The sequence below is a fragment of the Umbelopsis ramanniana genome (assembly GCF_025399195.1).
Source record: "Umbelopsis ramanniana AG unplaced genomic scaffold K450scaffold_1, whole genome shotgun sequence".
Lineage (NCBI taxonomy): Eukaryota > Fungi > Mucoromycota > Umbelopsidomycetes > Umbelopsidales > Umbelopsidaceae > Umbelopsis > Umbelopsis ramanniana.
This window is the reverse complement of record NW_026252087.1, coordinates 797,498-812,606: the sequence shown is the minus strand read 5'-3', so window position 1 is coordinate 812,606 and position 15,109 is coordinate 797,498. Positions and strand designations below refer to the sequence as shown.

General features: G+C 43.7%; 4 protein-coding genes across 4 annotated transcripts; 3 read left to right on the top strand and 1 right to left on the bottom strand.

Moving 5' to 3' along the window:
• Positions 1-320: 320 nt before the first annotated feature.
• Positions 321-2,685, top strand: K450DRAFT_276438 (uncharacterized protein; the record flags this gene model as incomplete). The annotated part of the gene is made up of 1 exon (XM_051593229.1): positions 321-2,685. One exon carries the CDS (start codon positions 321-323, stop codon positions 2,604-2,606), a length of 2,286 nt encoding a protein of 761 aa, XP_051449780.1. The 3' UTR covers positions 2,607-2,685.
• A 177-nt stretch (positions 2,686-2,862) lies between these two features.
• On the top strand, positions 2,863-5,321 carry K450DRAFT_217979 (uncharacterized protein). The gene has a single exon (XM_051585126.1). It carries the CDS (start codon positions 2,867-2,869, stop codon positions 5,249-5,251), a length of 2,385 nt encoding a protein of 794 aa, XP_051449779.1. The 5' UTR covers positions 2,863-2,866; the 3' UTR covers positions 5,252-5,321.
• Positions 5,322-6,574: 1,253 nt separating this feature from the next.
• Positions 6,575-8,806, top strand: K450DRAFT_217977 (uncharacterized protein). Its single transcript, XM_051585125.1, has one exon. The coding sequence runs from the start codon at positions 6,664-6,666 to the stop codon at positions 8,725-8,727; it is 2,064 nt and encodes a 687-aa protein (XP_051449778.1). The 5' UTR covers positions 6,575-6,663; the 3' UTR covers positions 8,728-8,806.
• A 699-nt stretch (positions 8,807-9,505) lies between these two features.
• K450DRAFT_276435 (uncharacterized protein) lies at positions 9,506-11,354 on the bottom strand (the record flags this gene model as incomplete). The annotated part of the gene is made up of 7 exons (XM_051593228.1): positions 9,506-10,128; positions 10,196-10,448; positions 10,515-10,654; positions 10,759-10,894; positions 10,952-11,011; positions 11,095-11,152; positions 11,215-11,354. 7 exons carry the CDS (start codon positions 11,352-11,354, stop codon positions 9,809-9,811), a joined length of 1,107 nt encoding a protein of 368 aa, XP_051449777.1. The 3' UTR covers positions 9,506-9,808.
• Positions 11,355-15,109: the final 3,755 nt, after the last annotated feature.

Sequence of the window (15,109 nt, the reverse complement as noted above, 5' to 3'; positions counted from 1 at the left end):
CGTTGTAACTGACCTCGACATGCACACTTCCCTACTTTTTCCACTTATTGAGAAAGGCGGCCCAAAATAGGCTGCTTTCATAAGGCTAAGGTCTGTTTTATGTGCAAATGTGAAGATTCGATGGTGTTTGAAGCCGCTCGTACTACCAAGTTAGCAAGCATTACACAAACTAAAATGGTCTCTTCAAAGCCACTCCCCCAATCCTGGGCAGTTTAGTGGTTCTCTCGCATAGCTGCTACGATGTCAATGGTTGCACACAGATTCCTTATATTTTTCTTTGGCCAGCTGGTCGCGAAAAGTTCCTTTGACCTTTCTCCATCATGCAATTATTGGATATCACTGTTGCTAAAATAGCAGCAGTGATTAGCGCTGGCGTTACCATTCTCCAATTCACATTTGGGCTGGCCCTGGTCATCATTCTCGTCTACTTGATGCAAAACAGCAACACGCCAACCACCTGGAGCGTATTTGTTCGGACACTACACTATTCATCTTGGCCAACTATCTTATCAACAGACGTATCCAATTCTGACCATGTCGGAAAACGGGTGAAGTTGATCAGTACCTTATCGACTATCACCATGATTTTAGCAACCATCGCAGGCGTCATCACCCCACTTGGCTTGTTGCCCACTTTTCGACAAGACGCAGCCAAAGTTGATTTGTATCCAGTTAGCGACAACAAGATGTTGTATATTCCTCTGACACCGAGAAACAACTACTCAGAAACGAGATATTGTTCAGGGTATCTCAATCAAGCGGCACCATGTCCCGGGCAAACTTTGGTAAACGTCACCGGTCTTGGTGCACTACAGACCGATTTACATATACCTCAAAACATCACCACTACCTTCAGCAGCACACCTTATTCTTCTCCATTTGATCTCCAGTATCGCCGATATGTCTTATCGAACAGCGACTATAACGTTTCTGGGTTGTTTCCAAGACCACAGCTGAGCATAGCAAACTCCGTCGTACTTCGAAATCAGTTGTATGCGACTTCAGGGCTTATCGTTGATACCACAGACACACCAGGAATTGGAATCGGTGGTATACAGGTGCCTATACTCCCATACGGTGCAACCTGGAATCAAGACATTATGTGGATAGAACCCGTAACAAGTTGTGTAGATTTGAATTTCACCCTCAACTACCAGTTGAATGCAGCGGCCACCATCAGCTCTGTGTTTGCATCACCATCGTCAAATATCAGTATTGTAGATAACGGTGGATTCAGCAACCTCAATGTTACATACCCCGTAATTGGACGAAATGGGCAAGAAGTCACAATGGAAGACAGAGCCAATAAATTGGCCTTTCTGTCCTTAGCATACATCATGAGTCAATGGAACATCTCAAAGGAGAACACAGCGCTTGGAAAACGTTGGCCAATCACTCAAACTGGCAACATTGCTCTGCACCAGGTTGGCTTCTACCCATCATCTGATATAGCCGCGTTGTTTCCAATCAATTCTTCCCTCACTGTCAAAGATGATGCGAGCGACTTCAGTTCCCTGTGCGCCGGGTTTTTTGGAGCAGATGATGCAAATATTACGAATACGGCCGTCAAATGCGCAATGCTGGTAGGAGGTCCATCGCGTACTGACGGTGGAGACCCTCGAATAGATGAAGCTTTTTCATCCTGGCAGCAGCCAGTCTACGCATGTGCTTCAACCGTGCGTGCAAAAATGCAAACCTTGACCATCGCCTTCAACTCTTCGGTAACCAGCGGTAATTTTGATCTTTCTGATCTTACGCTGACTCGGCAAGATTCTAGTACTGTAATGACATGGGGAGTGGAAAAGACTGGCTTACCCATCAGTGGTGTTGATCCATATTGGGGACCAGTGGCCGACCAGTATCAGAACGATCCATCTCTGTTTACCTTACAATCAAATACTTTATATTTACCTGCTGGTTCCGGTTCCACTTCTATCTCAGGGCTTGGTAAAACTTGCCATGCTATGGCATTGCCTCAATATGCACTTAGTGCATCTATGGAAGCGGACGAATCTGGAAAACTCTACGACTACTCCGGGTCGTCCAATGTTGCTTTACGTCAACTCTGGACAAATCTTTCACTCTCAGCGTCAACAGCTTCAAGGATGAGCAATCTTATATGGACAGATGTTATGGCGAACAACCTTTATAGTAATTTTTCAGCGCAATCTACAGTGGTGATGCAAAATATTCCTTCAGTAGGGTACAACCTTTTGTATGCTATTCCAGCCTTCCTCTACCTGTTTGTGTGGCTGGCCATGGTAATCAGTGTCATTATATTGTTTGTCACCAAGAGAATCAGTATCCACGCCATCCGTCAAGCCTTGTATCAAACATCTCTTGGACGAATCGTCATCAATGTAGCCACATCATCACCCAATTTCAACATGAGGACGAGAGACTGGATAGAGACCGGCAATAACACTGTCATTGGCTTGAATGTCACAGCTAAACTACAAGGCGACCATATGCGATTTCAAATGGTGCCTGAGACATCCAATCTTTGGCAAGTGCTCAACCCAAGGGTACCAACCAATCTGAAATCTGAGTCAAGGACTCGCATATCAGAACCTCTAGAGCTCTACCCCACAGAGTATAAGCGCTGACATGGCATTTGTTAGTATAGAAAATCGCACCATTTGTAGCAATAATAATTAATGCATATAAACAACCTTTGTGATAGGGAAACATTTGGATGCAGAACGGCATGATACTAACCTCACGTCGTGGTATGAAGCATGAGGATATTGGGGGGAGGGAGGACAGAAGTTCGAGTCACCGAAAAGCGGAGTTGTTTGCAAAGATCAGTAACGCTGCTGAAATTTTCCTGTGATTTACATTAGATGATTATCGCCTCTTGTCCACTATGTCTACCCTTCCCATAACCACATCCGAGGTCGCTGGTATAATCAGTGCCTCGCTGTTTTTTATGGTGACCACATCGTCACTGGGATTCGTCGCTATCTTATTAGCCGTGATCAACAATAAATCCTCTGCGAATGGGTGGAGCGTGGCAGGAGCCGCTATTCAGTCTTCACCGTGGCCGTTCATATTACGTACGGACGCAAGTCAATCGCTAGGTGTCCAAAGTGCTATCAATACAATGTCGCAGCTAGCTCTAGTTGGCACTTTCTTAATGACTCTGACTGGTATCGTCACACCATTAGGTTTGCAAGACACTACCATATCTAAGCCGGCGCAAAACCTGGCCTTGTCATATATCAAGGATTTTGGGCCAATGGGATCAGCAACTGCCCCAAGAACAAAATATAAGGAAGGTCGACTATGCTCAGGGTGGCCAAACGTTGCTTGTGTTGGATCAACGCTACAAAACAACAACGGGTCCTACAATGTGTTTAGTGGCATCAATGCTAACGTTACATCCAAATTCACATCACCAGCCGGCACACAGAGTTCACTTAACATGCAATACAGACAATATTCGATGGAAATCATTGATGGTGTTAACACTGGTCAACCTACGTCAGTTGGAAAATTGGCCAACCTGCAGTCCTACATCACCTCTAACAGCACCACAGCAGCCGAAGGTATTGTGGTCGACATGACCAACACACCAGGCATCGGAATAATGCAGCATACGTTTCCATCCGATAGTGAAGGTGGCAGCTGGTTTAGGGATGTTTTATGGTTGGAGCCTCTGACCGAATGCCTTGATACCAACTTGACTATCCAATACAAAATATCAAGCGACCTAACCACACCAGTCGTTAATAGCACTGTCCTGGTCGATAAAGGCGGACTATTCGACCTTACTACCAAACAGCCCGATCCATACACTGACACTATTACCAGCATTGATCTTGCTCATCACGCTTATACTGGAGCAGTTTGGGGTAACCTTGCTGTCCTCAGAGCTATCAATATCACACGTAACGCTTCACATTATGGTAGCACATATCTGCTCAAGCCCAGCCCTACTGACAACATAGGGTATTTAAGCTTCTTACCTATCAATTACTTGGCTCAACTGGCATCTGGAAATCTTGGAAATGCGACTTACGTTTCGCCATCCTATGTTCAGTCTTATTGTCAAGGATACGACCAAGATAGTACATTCACTGCCTCAACCCGGATGGTACATTGCTCATTATTGCTGGGGACACCGCGCAGTGTGGATGGATCAAGCAACAGTATTTTACTTGAGAACAAAGTGTTCGAGCAGCCTGTTTATAGCTGTGCATCTACCGTTCAAGCCAGCATTCAGCAACTCAATGTCACTATGAACCAACAAACGGCGGGAACATCACCCTATTCCGGACTGCAAGTCTCTCGACAAAGCACCAATACGTCAATTTTATGGGGAATCGAATCAACCGCAATGAACGTTAGTAGCACAAACGCGTACTGGGGACCGGTGTCCGATGACTATGAGAATGACACACATCTCTTCACGCAACGATCGGAAGCCTTCCTTCTACCTGCTGGCAAAAGCGACTTTCCTATTATGATGTTCGGATCAGCGACTATTGACCCTGTCGATACGCAAGGAAGCTCAATTCCAGGTCTGATGTTTACGCTTATGGAAAACTTGTGGATGACTAGATTGTCCAGCACGATGAACAAGTTCGATTTCTCAGGAAAAGGTGATTATGGCGTACAAACGTTATGGCAAGAACTTAGCCAGACCGTCGATACCGCACCCCAGATTGTGAAATATGTCTGGACAAACCTAATGGCAAGCAACACAATTGGAATTGGAAACTTCACAATGGCTGAGGTTTCTTCAAAAGGCACCAGTGTTACTTACGATATCCGATATGCTATTCCTGCTGTTATCACATTGGCATTCTGGTTGTTCTTCATTTGCTTCAGCCTAATTCTCTTGTTCAGACGCCAAGTGACTTTAAGCGAAGTACGCAATGCCATCAATCAGACTGCCATTGGACGTGCTGTTGTCAACATGATAAATCCGTCCTCTCACTCACTTGCGAAAACAGAAGAGTGGGTCAAGGTGGATGGCAAAAGCAACATTGGGTTGGTATTGGGTCGCACCGTAGAAAACGAAAACACTGCCAAATTTGATTACGATCCAGAGGATACATCCTTAATCAAGATCTTAGATTCCATACCTCATTCTACGCTGTCAAAAGGGCCTTCCCACATACGAGTTCGAAAACCTTCATCATCAGCTTTCTCACCTTTAAATGACACAGATATTGCTCTGCCAGAGAACCTTAAACCCACCTACAAAAACAGAATGTTCAAAGACTATAAGCCCAACGCTCTTTAATAAGCTTTTACACATAATATAGTAATTGATTCGCAAAAAGAAATAAATGTAGATACAAATTTTGGGGGTTATGCAAGGATTTGGAATATCGGCTTTAACGTGTTTTCTTTTTTGAATGCATGTTAACATGTGCCCATTGTCAAATAGGAATGGCGGATGTATGTATGTGATCATTGAAGTTTCTCAAATCTATCCAAATGACAGCTTAGCCAACTTATCAAGTACCGATAAGGCTGTGCATACTTGTAGTCCGGCGACCGCCCATGCAACCAGAAAGAGTGCCCGCAACGCTGACTTCAAACTCAATCTTTTCAAACAGCAGTATACAATCCTGATGTGGATGAAAGTCTGGCCATATCGGCTTTTCTGAACTTGTCAACAATTAGCTCACGGCTTAATGCTGTCTGCTTCCCACAGCAAATATTATCCCTCTAGGAACTTTTGACCTATTGGATAGTTGTGCCTGAACAGAAGGCTCGCCTATCCTTTGCGACTCGCATCGACAAGCAACTACGCCTAGTCTAACTAGCATTTGCATCAGACTATCCTATCATTGACCTTATTCAAAAATTAGTTATGGATCTAGCCTTCTTGCTTGTTCCCAATTCGATAGGTCACACCCTCCACTACCAAGAGAGCTAAAGGTGACACGATAGCACACTGCCTTTTCTAGCAGAGACATTTTTGTCCCATCATTCACTCTCGCTAGCGGTCTCCAAGAAATGTATCAACAGGTAGCAACCTGAATTATACGAGTATGGGTTTAGCGGTTGTACAGTCGAATGCCATTCAGTTCGGTCTACTTGGAAGATGGTATATAAAATATTGCCAATATTCATAGGTCAAAATGCAACGTCTATTACTCACGTCTGCAATGAGGCAGAGTAGTTATCGGTGTGAACATTGTCAGCATATTTCCGGCTCTGATAATAAATATAGCAAAGTTTGTGCGGCAAGGCTGTCTTGGTGGGAGGACAGAACTTGAGCAACCTCAGCGGAGATGATCGAAAGTCCAGGCTGACGATGCCCATAAATATAGTTCATTGGTTTACTTCCTTCTTGGTAAACTATGTTTTTGTTTCTTGTTCCCAATGCTTATTCTTCCCATCACTTCTTCCTCGGTAGCAGGCATTATTAGTGTCTCTTTGAATATTTTTAACGTCATATTATCATTAGCTGTTGCTGCTCTCTTGATAGCCTTGATCAGCAATAGAACCACAGCAAATGGGTGGAGTGTAGCAGGGGCTGCAATACAGTCATCGCCTTGGCCGTTTTTACTACGCACCGACGCTGCCGCATCATTAGGTGTACAGACCGCTATCACCATTGTATCATATTTGGCTCTGGTTGGTACATTCTTGTTAGCTCTTACTGGTTTCATAACTCCTCTTGGCCTACAAGATATTACGATAATGAAGCCAGCACAACAACAAAGCATGTCTTATATACAAGATGATGGACCAATGGGATTAGCGACATCCCCAAGGTCAATGTATACTGAGAATAGACTTTGCTTAGGCTGGCCAAATGTTTCTTGTGTTGGAACAACACGCCTAGGGAGCGAAGGGTCGTACGCAGTTTGGAATATGGTATATGCCAATATTACATCCAAGTTCACATCGCCAGAAGGCACACAAAGCTCGCTTAATATACAATTTCGAAAATATGCGACGAAGGTTCAAAGTGGTGTCAATAACAATCAAGCCGTGCCAGTGGGAGAATTGACCAACATACAATCGTTTCTTCTTTCTGATAGTATAACGGCCGCCGAAGGTATTGTCGTCGACATGACCAGCACACCCGGCGTTGGGATAGTTCAACATACATTTCCGTCTGACAACCAGGGTGGCCAATGGTATCGAGATGTTTTGTGGTTAGAGCCTGCGACCGAATGCGTTGACACCAACCTGACCATCCAGTTCAAACTTTCAGACGATCTTACAACACCAGTAAACAATAGTATGGTCCTCGTTGATAAGGGTGGACTATTTGATCTCACTACTACTCAACCAGATGCTTACACGGATACTATCGATAACATTGATCTCCGTCATCATGCCTATGCTGGAGCCGTGTGGGGTAACCTTGCTGTCCTATCGGCGCTGAACGTCACAAGGAGTGCTTCCCACTATGGTAACACATATCCTCTTACTCCAAATAGCCTCAATAATATTGGGTCCCTAAGTTTCATGCCAATTGATTTTTTATCCCAAATGGCATTTGGAAACATCACCAGTTCTAGCTATGCTGAACCAACCTATGTAAAGTCATATTGTCAAGGTTATAACCCAGACAGTGCTCTCAGCGCTTCAACAAGGATGGTCAGGTGCTCCCTAATACTAGGAGCGCCTCATAGTGCCGATGGATCAGATATCAACATATTAACGGTCGACAAGGTGTTGGAGCAGCCTGTTTATAGCTGTGCATCCACCGTTCAAGCCAGCATTCAGCAACTCGACATCACGATGGACAAGCAAAAAACAGGCAAAACACCATACGCACAATTACAAATCTCTCGACAAAGCACCAATACATCAATTCTATGGGCAATAGAGTCAACGGATATGACTGTTCAGGCTGATAACCCATATTGGGGTCCGGTCGAGGCTAGCTTTGTCAATGATGCACATCTTTATACACAACAATCAGAATACCTTATCCTGCCGGTCGGCAAAAGCGACTTTCCATCTATTTCTGCTGGCGTTGTATCCCTTGATCAACCTGATCTCCAAGGAAGCTCTCTTCCTGCCCTCATCTTTACGCTCATGGAAAATTTATGGTTAACGCAGTCAGAAACCACCGTTAGTACATTCGATTTCACTGGCAAGAACGATTGCGGTGTGCTTGCATTGTGGCAGCAGCTCAGCAAATCAGCAGACACCGCACCACAAATTGTAAAATACATATGGACCAATTTAATGGCAAACAATGCAGTGGGGACTGGAAACTTCACGCAGGCCAATGTATCTCCATACGGCATCGGTGTCAATTACAGCATTCCATACGCTATCCCGGCTTTCATCACTTTGATCTACTGGACAACGTTCATATGCGTAAGCATTTACCTTTTACTGCGGCACAAAGTAACTTTGAGCGAAGTTCGCAACGCCATCAATCACACTGCAATTGGACGAGTGGTGGTCAACATGATCAACCCGTCCGCAGATTCTCTTGCCCAAACGAAGCAATGGGCTGCTTTTGAGGGAAAAGGTATGATTGGTGTGGTACTTCGTCAGTCTCCTGAGGGTGAAGATACCGCTCGATTTGATTACGACCCAAGGGACGAGCTACTTTGTAAACCGTTAAATTCCATACCAAAAGCAGTGCCTTTACCATCGCCATCTCGGTCTCAGTTACGGGCTCGAAACACTTCTTCCTTCAAGTTTGTGCCTTTAAGAGACACTGATGACCACGATCTCGCATATTATAAACCCCACGACGATAAACATAATGTGCATAAACCCAATGACTTGTAATTATTTTAAATTAATCACTGTATACTAGACTCTCTTTTTGTTTTGGAAGAGAAGGTACATGTAAAATAAACGTTTTATCCTCAACTCGCCCACTTTTTCTTGTTGGCAGAATAGATGGCTGACTTCTTCAAGCAATGAGAGAGTACACTTAGAACCCAGGGTATTACAAAGCGCAGTTTCGTCTTACTGTATCCTGTGTGTGTCCTCATTTGGAAGAATTATCGTGGTGCTGCTGTTAACACTACACAAAGCTCAGTTCCTTGAGATAAATCTGTGATTCAAATACCCCTCTTGACTTCTTTCAGTCTGTCGTTAATGGAGTTTATATCAGTATGGCAAGATGCAGTCGCTATCAATGTGGTAATAACAGTCATGTCAATCATATTTTACATAGCTGTCCCAGTAGTTTCTATATATCATATGCGAAATGGTCAGAGGTCAAATACTTTGAGTGTTTTCTCCCCGCTATTGCAACAACCCTTTTGGTCGACATATCTAAGCACCGATACTGGAATTCGAGATATGTCAAAGCATCGATAAACTGGACAAAATCATTATGCTACACATACGAATATTATTATCACCCTTGCTGCAAGTGTTACACCTCTTGGTTATGTAATACAACCAAGTTCACACATAATGGTTCTCAATACGTTTAAAGATGCCGGTCCTCTTTCTACACTATATACCCGATAGGGAAGGATATCAAGCATACGCTCTAACGCTATATCAAGCCCAATCTTATGCCCGGGCTCGTCTTACTCCACTACCAGCAACGGTGCAGTTCGTTAAATACTACAGTGCCAAGTAATATCACAGAAAAGTTCACAACCTACAATGGAGGCTTGTCACCAATGAATATACCATTTCGAGTAAATTGGAACAAACCAGCGAGCACTTTCTCCATAAGCAAATTGCTGTGTGCGTGTTATGATATTGTGCATCCGAGTCTACACTCATCACACCCAATCAGTCATCCAATATTCTGTAAATTTGCACTACTAGTGTACTATCATTCCACACAATTTGTTTTTGATTTGATGGAGCAGTATAACATGGTCTATCATACAATCTAAAAAGCCTACTCTGGTCGTTGGTCAGGATAGCTGCCAAGGACAAAGACATCAAGACAGTATTGCTCCATCTCCTTAACAGCCTGTTTGACATTGTCGTCCTTTGCATGTCCTGAGCACTCAACGAAAAAGACATAATGCCATGGTCTTTGTCGGGAAGGACGAGAATCGATTTTGGAAAGATTGAGATTATGCACTTTGAATACCTTGAGCCCATCGCACAAAGCACCAGGCTGACGATGGTCCACTGTGAAGCGTATTAATGTATGATCACACTTGGTTGGGTTATCCGAGGAAGTACCGAGGATCAAGAATCTAGTGGTGTTGGCTACCAGGCACGTATTTTCATGAGTACGTTTATGGGATCAGCTTTGGGCTCATTTGGGTACACTCACTTTTGATATCCTCAATGTCTTGCGCAACTACATTTAAGCCATAAAGAGATGCGCAAATCTCACTGCAAATAGCTGCTGCACCCGTTTCAACAGCAGCCAATTGAGCGGCTTCCGCAGTTGACTTGACTGGAACACGTTCAGCGTGAGGGCAGTTTGCTTTCAACCATTCCTGCACCTGTCCAAGCCCTTGGGGATGACTGTATATTTTTTTGATATCTTGTAATTTACTATTTGAAAGCAAGCATTGGTGAACCTGGGAAAGTCGGAAACAAGTAAATTAGTTGGCATATTGTGCTTAGCCCCTTCATGACCAACTTACCGTCAAATACGTTTCTGCTCGAATCTGAACATCCGTGTGCATCAAATAATCCATGGTCTCAATAACAGAGCCATACGTTGAGTTTTCGAAAGGTACAAGACCATAGGTTGTGCGGCCCTTTTCAACCGCTTCAAACACAGCTATCGGGGAATGTTTCAGTTAACATCTGAGGTTCCCAACACAAGGCATTTGTCAATCTGCTCTGCTCTCAGCCCAATCCTATAAGTAGCAAATCAATTTATACCTGTAATCTGTTTTTGAGGAACGAACGCAACACTGTCACCAAATCTTTCGTATGCAGCCTGGTGAGAGAAAGTGCCAGGGGGTCCTAAATATGCGACGGACACATTTTGCTGCAAGGATATAGAGGCTGACATGATCTGCACATGGGTTAGTGTCGCACATCAATCTACTTGTCCATCATTACATGTACCTACCTCTCGGAAAATGGCATTAAGAGAATCGTCCTTTAGAGGACCACGGTTGAGTCGGTTGAGCTATAGAGTCGTGTTGAAGCGGCCATGCTCTTGTTAGTATCAGGCACAGCAGAAATGGTAGGGACGCGCTATGATCGAAATACCTTTTCATACACTTGCTTTTCTCGTGCAGGCATATACACATGAGGTTCCTTCTCTTCGCTACATGGAATTCATTAGGCGCTTTGAAAGATCAGCCGAACTCGCTCAATCCAATAACCCACCTTTTGGACGGATCTACCGTTTCCATTTGGCGTTTCGCGGCCCCAATATCAAGAGACACGCGAGCGCGCTCATTGAGAAGATTCACCAAGGTAGTATCGAGCGAATCGATCTTTTGTCTCAACGACGGTAAGTCTGACATTTCGAGAAAACAGGGTCTGCAAACTCCGGACCTGCACGATGCTGAGATGATCGCAGGCAAGCAGATGTGACTGTGAAAAGATTGACTTCCTCTCCCCATACAACGGCTCTCAGCGGTACCTTTCTACCACTATGGCCAATCGTTCCCAAACAAATAAAGGCAAGTAGCAGTAGACAATCCACTTCATTTTAAACCGGTTCTAGATGTTTGTTTTTTACTTTATATTGAAAATGCCTCGCCAATCCAAAACTCCAAAGCTCTATGATTTGGAAGCGTTTATGGTTACCAGAAGCCTGCAAACCGAGCGCGGATCGTAATATTTAGTCTCAATTCATCAGGTCTATTAAGGCCTATACTTGATTCCTTCCTTCCCAAGTTAGGGCCAACAACAATATTTAGTCATTGCGCTTTTATGGTTGATCGCGGTGCGTTATTGTCACTGTATCTGCCCACCATAGCATTCAAATCGTGAAACACAGCCATTTCGATCCGGACTTACTCACTTTCAAGGTTCTCATTAAGCATTACAAGGTATGACACCAAAGTTCTTCCTGTTGATACCTTCGAGTTCAACTGTAACAGATCATGCTACCCAAATTTGCACAAGACTATTACTATAGCCAACGAAGAGTGTCTCACGGTCAGCTTGACAGTTCGTTGTGACGCATAGGTAGGTTCAAATACAGCATAAAGCCTTGATCTCAAGTAAGCGATGCACAAATAAAAACCTTGAAGCGGCCGGCGCAATAAGTTGGGGATGTACTCGATGTTGATGATTGCATTCAACATATCCCATATAGTATAACGGAAACATATGGGTAGGCAGTGGTAATCCCGCTATGCAAGAGATGGAAGGACCATCTCTAGCGAAGGGTCAGAAGCAAGGACCCTGAACATACAATTTGCAGATGGTGGGAACAATGTGCTGTGTTTTGCAGTTTATCCGTAAATGGATAAAATATGGCCATTTACAATTTGTTCAGTTGGTGTGCCTGCTTTCTTAAGTATGGTCCATTTGTTTGCCGAAGACGGACTATTTCAAAGAACAGTACTTTGCTTGATCTCTCCATCTATTCATTTGCAGCTGGATTACTCTACTCCAAAAAGAGAAAAAGAAAAATTGGGCACGGTTCGTAACGCCTAACAGCTATTATGGGATGGAAGTCTCCGCAAAAAAAAAAAAAAAAAAAAAAAATACGGTCAATTGATAATCGATGAAGAGCGGATCAAGACATGGAATGGATTCAATAGAACTCGTGGTACGAGTCCAAAATGTTGCTGGCATCATGTAAAGAGACGTAATCTATATTCCCGTGACAAGCATGTTTCCATTTACTCACTATGCAAACGTGCCCGATTTCCCCGCTTATTATAGAGCAATTTATGCTTTGATGCTCTATTGTGTGCGCTTTTGGTAAATCTTTAAAAGTACAGTGCATGTGTTTGCGGAAGCTAAGTTACCATTTGATGTCCCGGAAATAACACCGCGTTAAGACAAAAAAAATTATACTGCTCTAGATGAGATGGTTTAATGCCAGCTTCGTGAATTTCTATCTACAATGCGAATCTGCGGAATAATTTCACTTGTTTGTAAACTCCTCATCGTGGGGATGTTGACTCACAAAGAAGGTAAAAAACTGCCACGGCTTTTATTCGCAGCATCTAGTGCCCATCACTTGACAAAGGTGTACAGCATTATGATACAATGAGCGAGGTTCCTACATCAGCAGACCTGCATTCCATTTATCAACGTTTTCTTTGGAAATAGGTCGCATGGACTTTTACCCTGCTGCTAGCTGGACATGCATCGCTAGAAAATTTTTCGTCGGAGAGCCAAGCGGTAGTTTCTATCCTTGAAAAAGATTCGATAAGCTGTTTACGATTTAGTCCGTTATTTGCTATTCAGACCATCGAAGACTGCTCTGCAACCTTCCCAAGGTTCAGGATTAAGATTTTAAACATTTGATTGGGTGCACAGATATGTTCACATCATCGCGCCAAAAATAATGCTCTTCAACGTAACGCCACATCTAACTTGATTCCCTTTTTTTGGGTTTAAATCAAGTTACCTGGTCCCAGATTTCACCTGAAACTGGGAGTACAGAACGAGGATCAAAATCGACAGGATTCGAATTCAATCGAAGCTTGAAAGTGTTCCCACACAGCCATGTTGTGATGTTCACGCAACGCAATATATTTCATGCATCCAATATGCTGGTCAATGGCGTAATTCATGTCGCTTAGTGCGCCCACTATAGATGATTACTAACCACTCAAGCTATCATCACCAGTGTGCGTACGTATGCTTTTGCATTTATAAATCGTCCCTATTGCATTGTACAACGATGACTGTCCGTAATGGCAAAACATAGTTCCTTCGAGAGTCTTTTCCATGGTTCGTTAAAACATATACGCATATTTACATCGTACCATATATTAAATGGTTCAATATCTGAATTGATACGATATGCTTGTACCGAGCTAATGCTGTTTGACTCTCGGGGATAGCCGTGTATCTTGTCCCCGTTAAGAAGTTTCCTTTTCCGCCTATTACCTGGGCATGGCTTAACGGGCCTCGTATTTTTAATAGCCGTAGAACTTTCTTTCAAAGCTCTTATCAACAGCTTTAGATTGGAAGAGACTTGCGTACATACACACAGGAAGACCACATACACTTCGGCTATAAAAAAATCTGACAGTGTGAGAAAGAAGCCACGCCTTAGACAAATTGTAAAAATAGGACGCCTCCAAGCGTGGATCGTGGGATAATCGGTAGAAATTAGGATCTATCAAGCGAGATAAGGCGAAAAGTGACCCTTTTTTTCCTTTTTCTTTTTGGTAGGCGCGGACTTCGTCTCCAGTTATCCCACCCAACGCGCCATTTACCCCCACCCTAACGTCGCTGGGACACCCTTCGCTATATGGTATGGTCGAAAACTAGGTTCGATTTTAAGTTCTATTAGCCTGACCATCCAGTCAATCTGGCGTCAACATGACCTAACTGATGCTTCTAATCTCACTTGCCAAACTCAAGCGCGTGAACTATCATACTGGGGAACCTCGTCCTAAACGGAGCACCAATAGAAAGAAACAAATTGTTAGCAGCTAACAAAATGGTTGGTGGATCCGTAAGAACCCCGCTCGTTATCACACGATCCTTTTACAGCTTGTGTAGCCCACTGATTCACACACCGCCATTTGCCTTGTGTCTTCCGCCATGGTCTTTACGTTCCTGTTGGACAGTTCATGGCCCAATGTGTGTCACCAAGACCCTTTGGCAGTTTGCACCACCGTCGTCACATACTCAAGAGGCATTTAGCAGGCGTCCTTCAATAGCTCTTTATTCGTAACGGTAGCTTGATTATTCTAAATTCGTATCGCCGCCCGAAAGGAATATTGTAAACTGACAAAATGTCATTCCGTGCTCGTGTGCCACCTACATGCACATTTAGACAAACATGAAGTCAGCTTGTTAGTCACAGAATAGTATGACTTTTCCCAACGAATACATCAGTCTGTAAGCGTCTATCATGGAACAGATGCTGATCCTATGTGCGCGCGCTCATGTTAGAAACATTTGGTTCTGGATTTTGTGTAAACAAACCCAATGAAAGAAGGTGCCTTTGTTCTTGGTTTATCCGAATGGGCTATGGGTCCGCACGCCACTCCGCCCAGACCAATCATCGAAGCGATGAGCCGATTCTAGCGGACTTTCCCGATTAGATTAACTACATTTATTGGATAGAGCGAATTGA

Coding starts and splice junctions, on each gene's coding strand:
- K450DRAFT_217979 (XM_051585126.1), top strand. CDS start 2,867: ATGTCTACCCTTCCCATAACCACATCCGAGGTCGCTGGTATAATCAGT.
- K450DRAFT_217977 (XM_051585125.1), top strand. CDS start 6,664: ATGAAGCCAGCACAACAACAAAGCATGTCTTATATACAAGATGATGGA.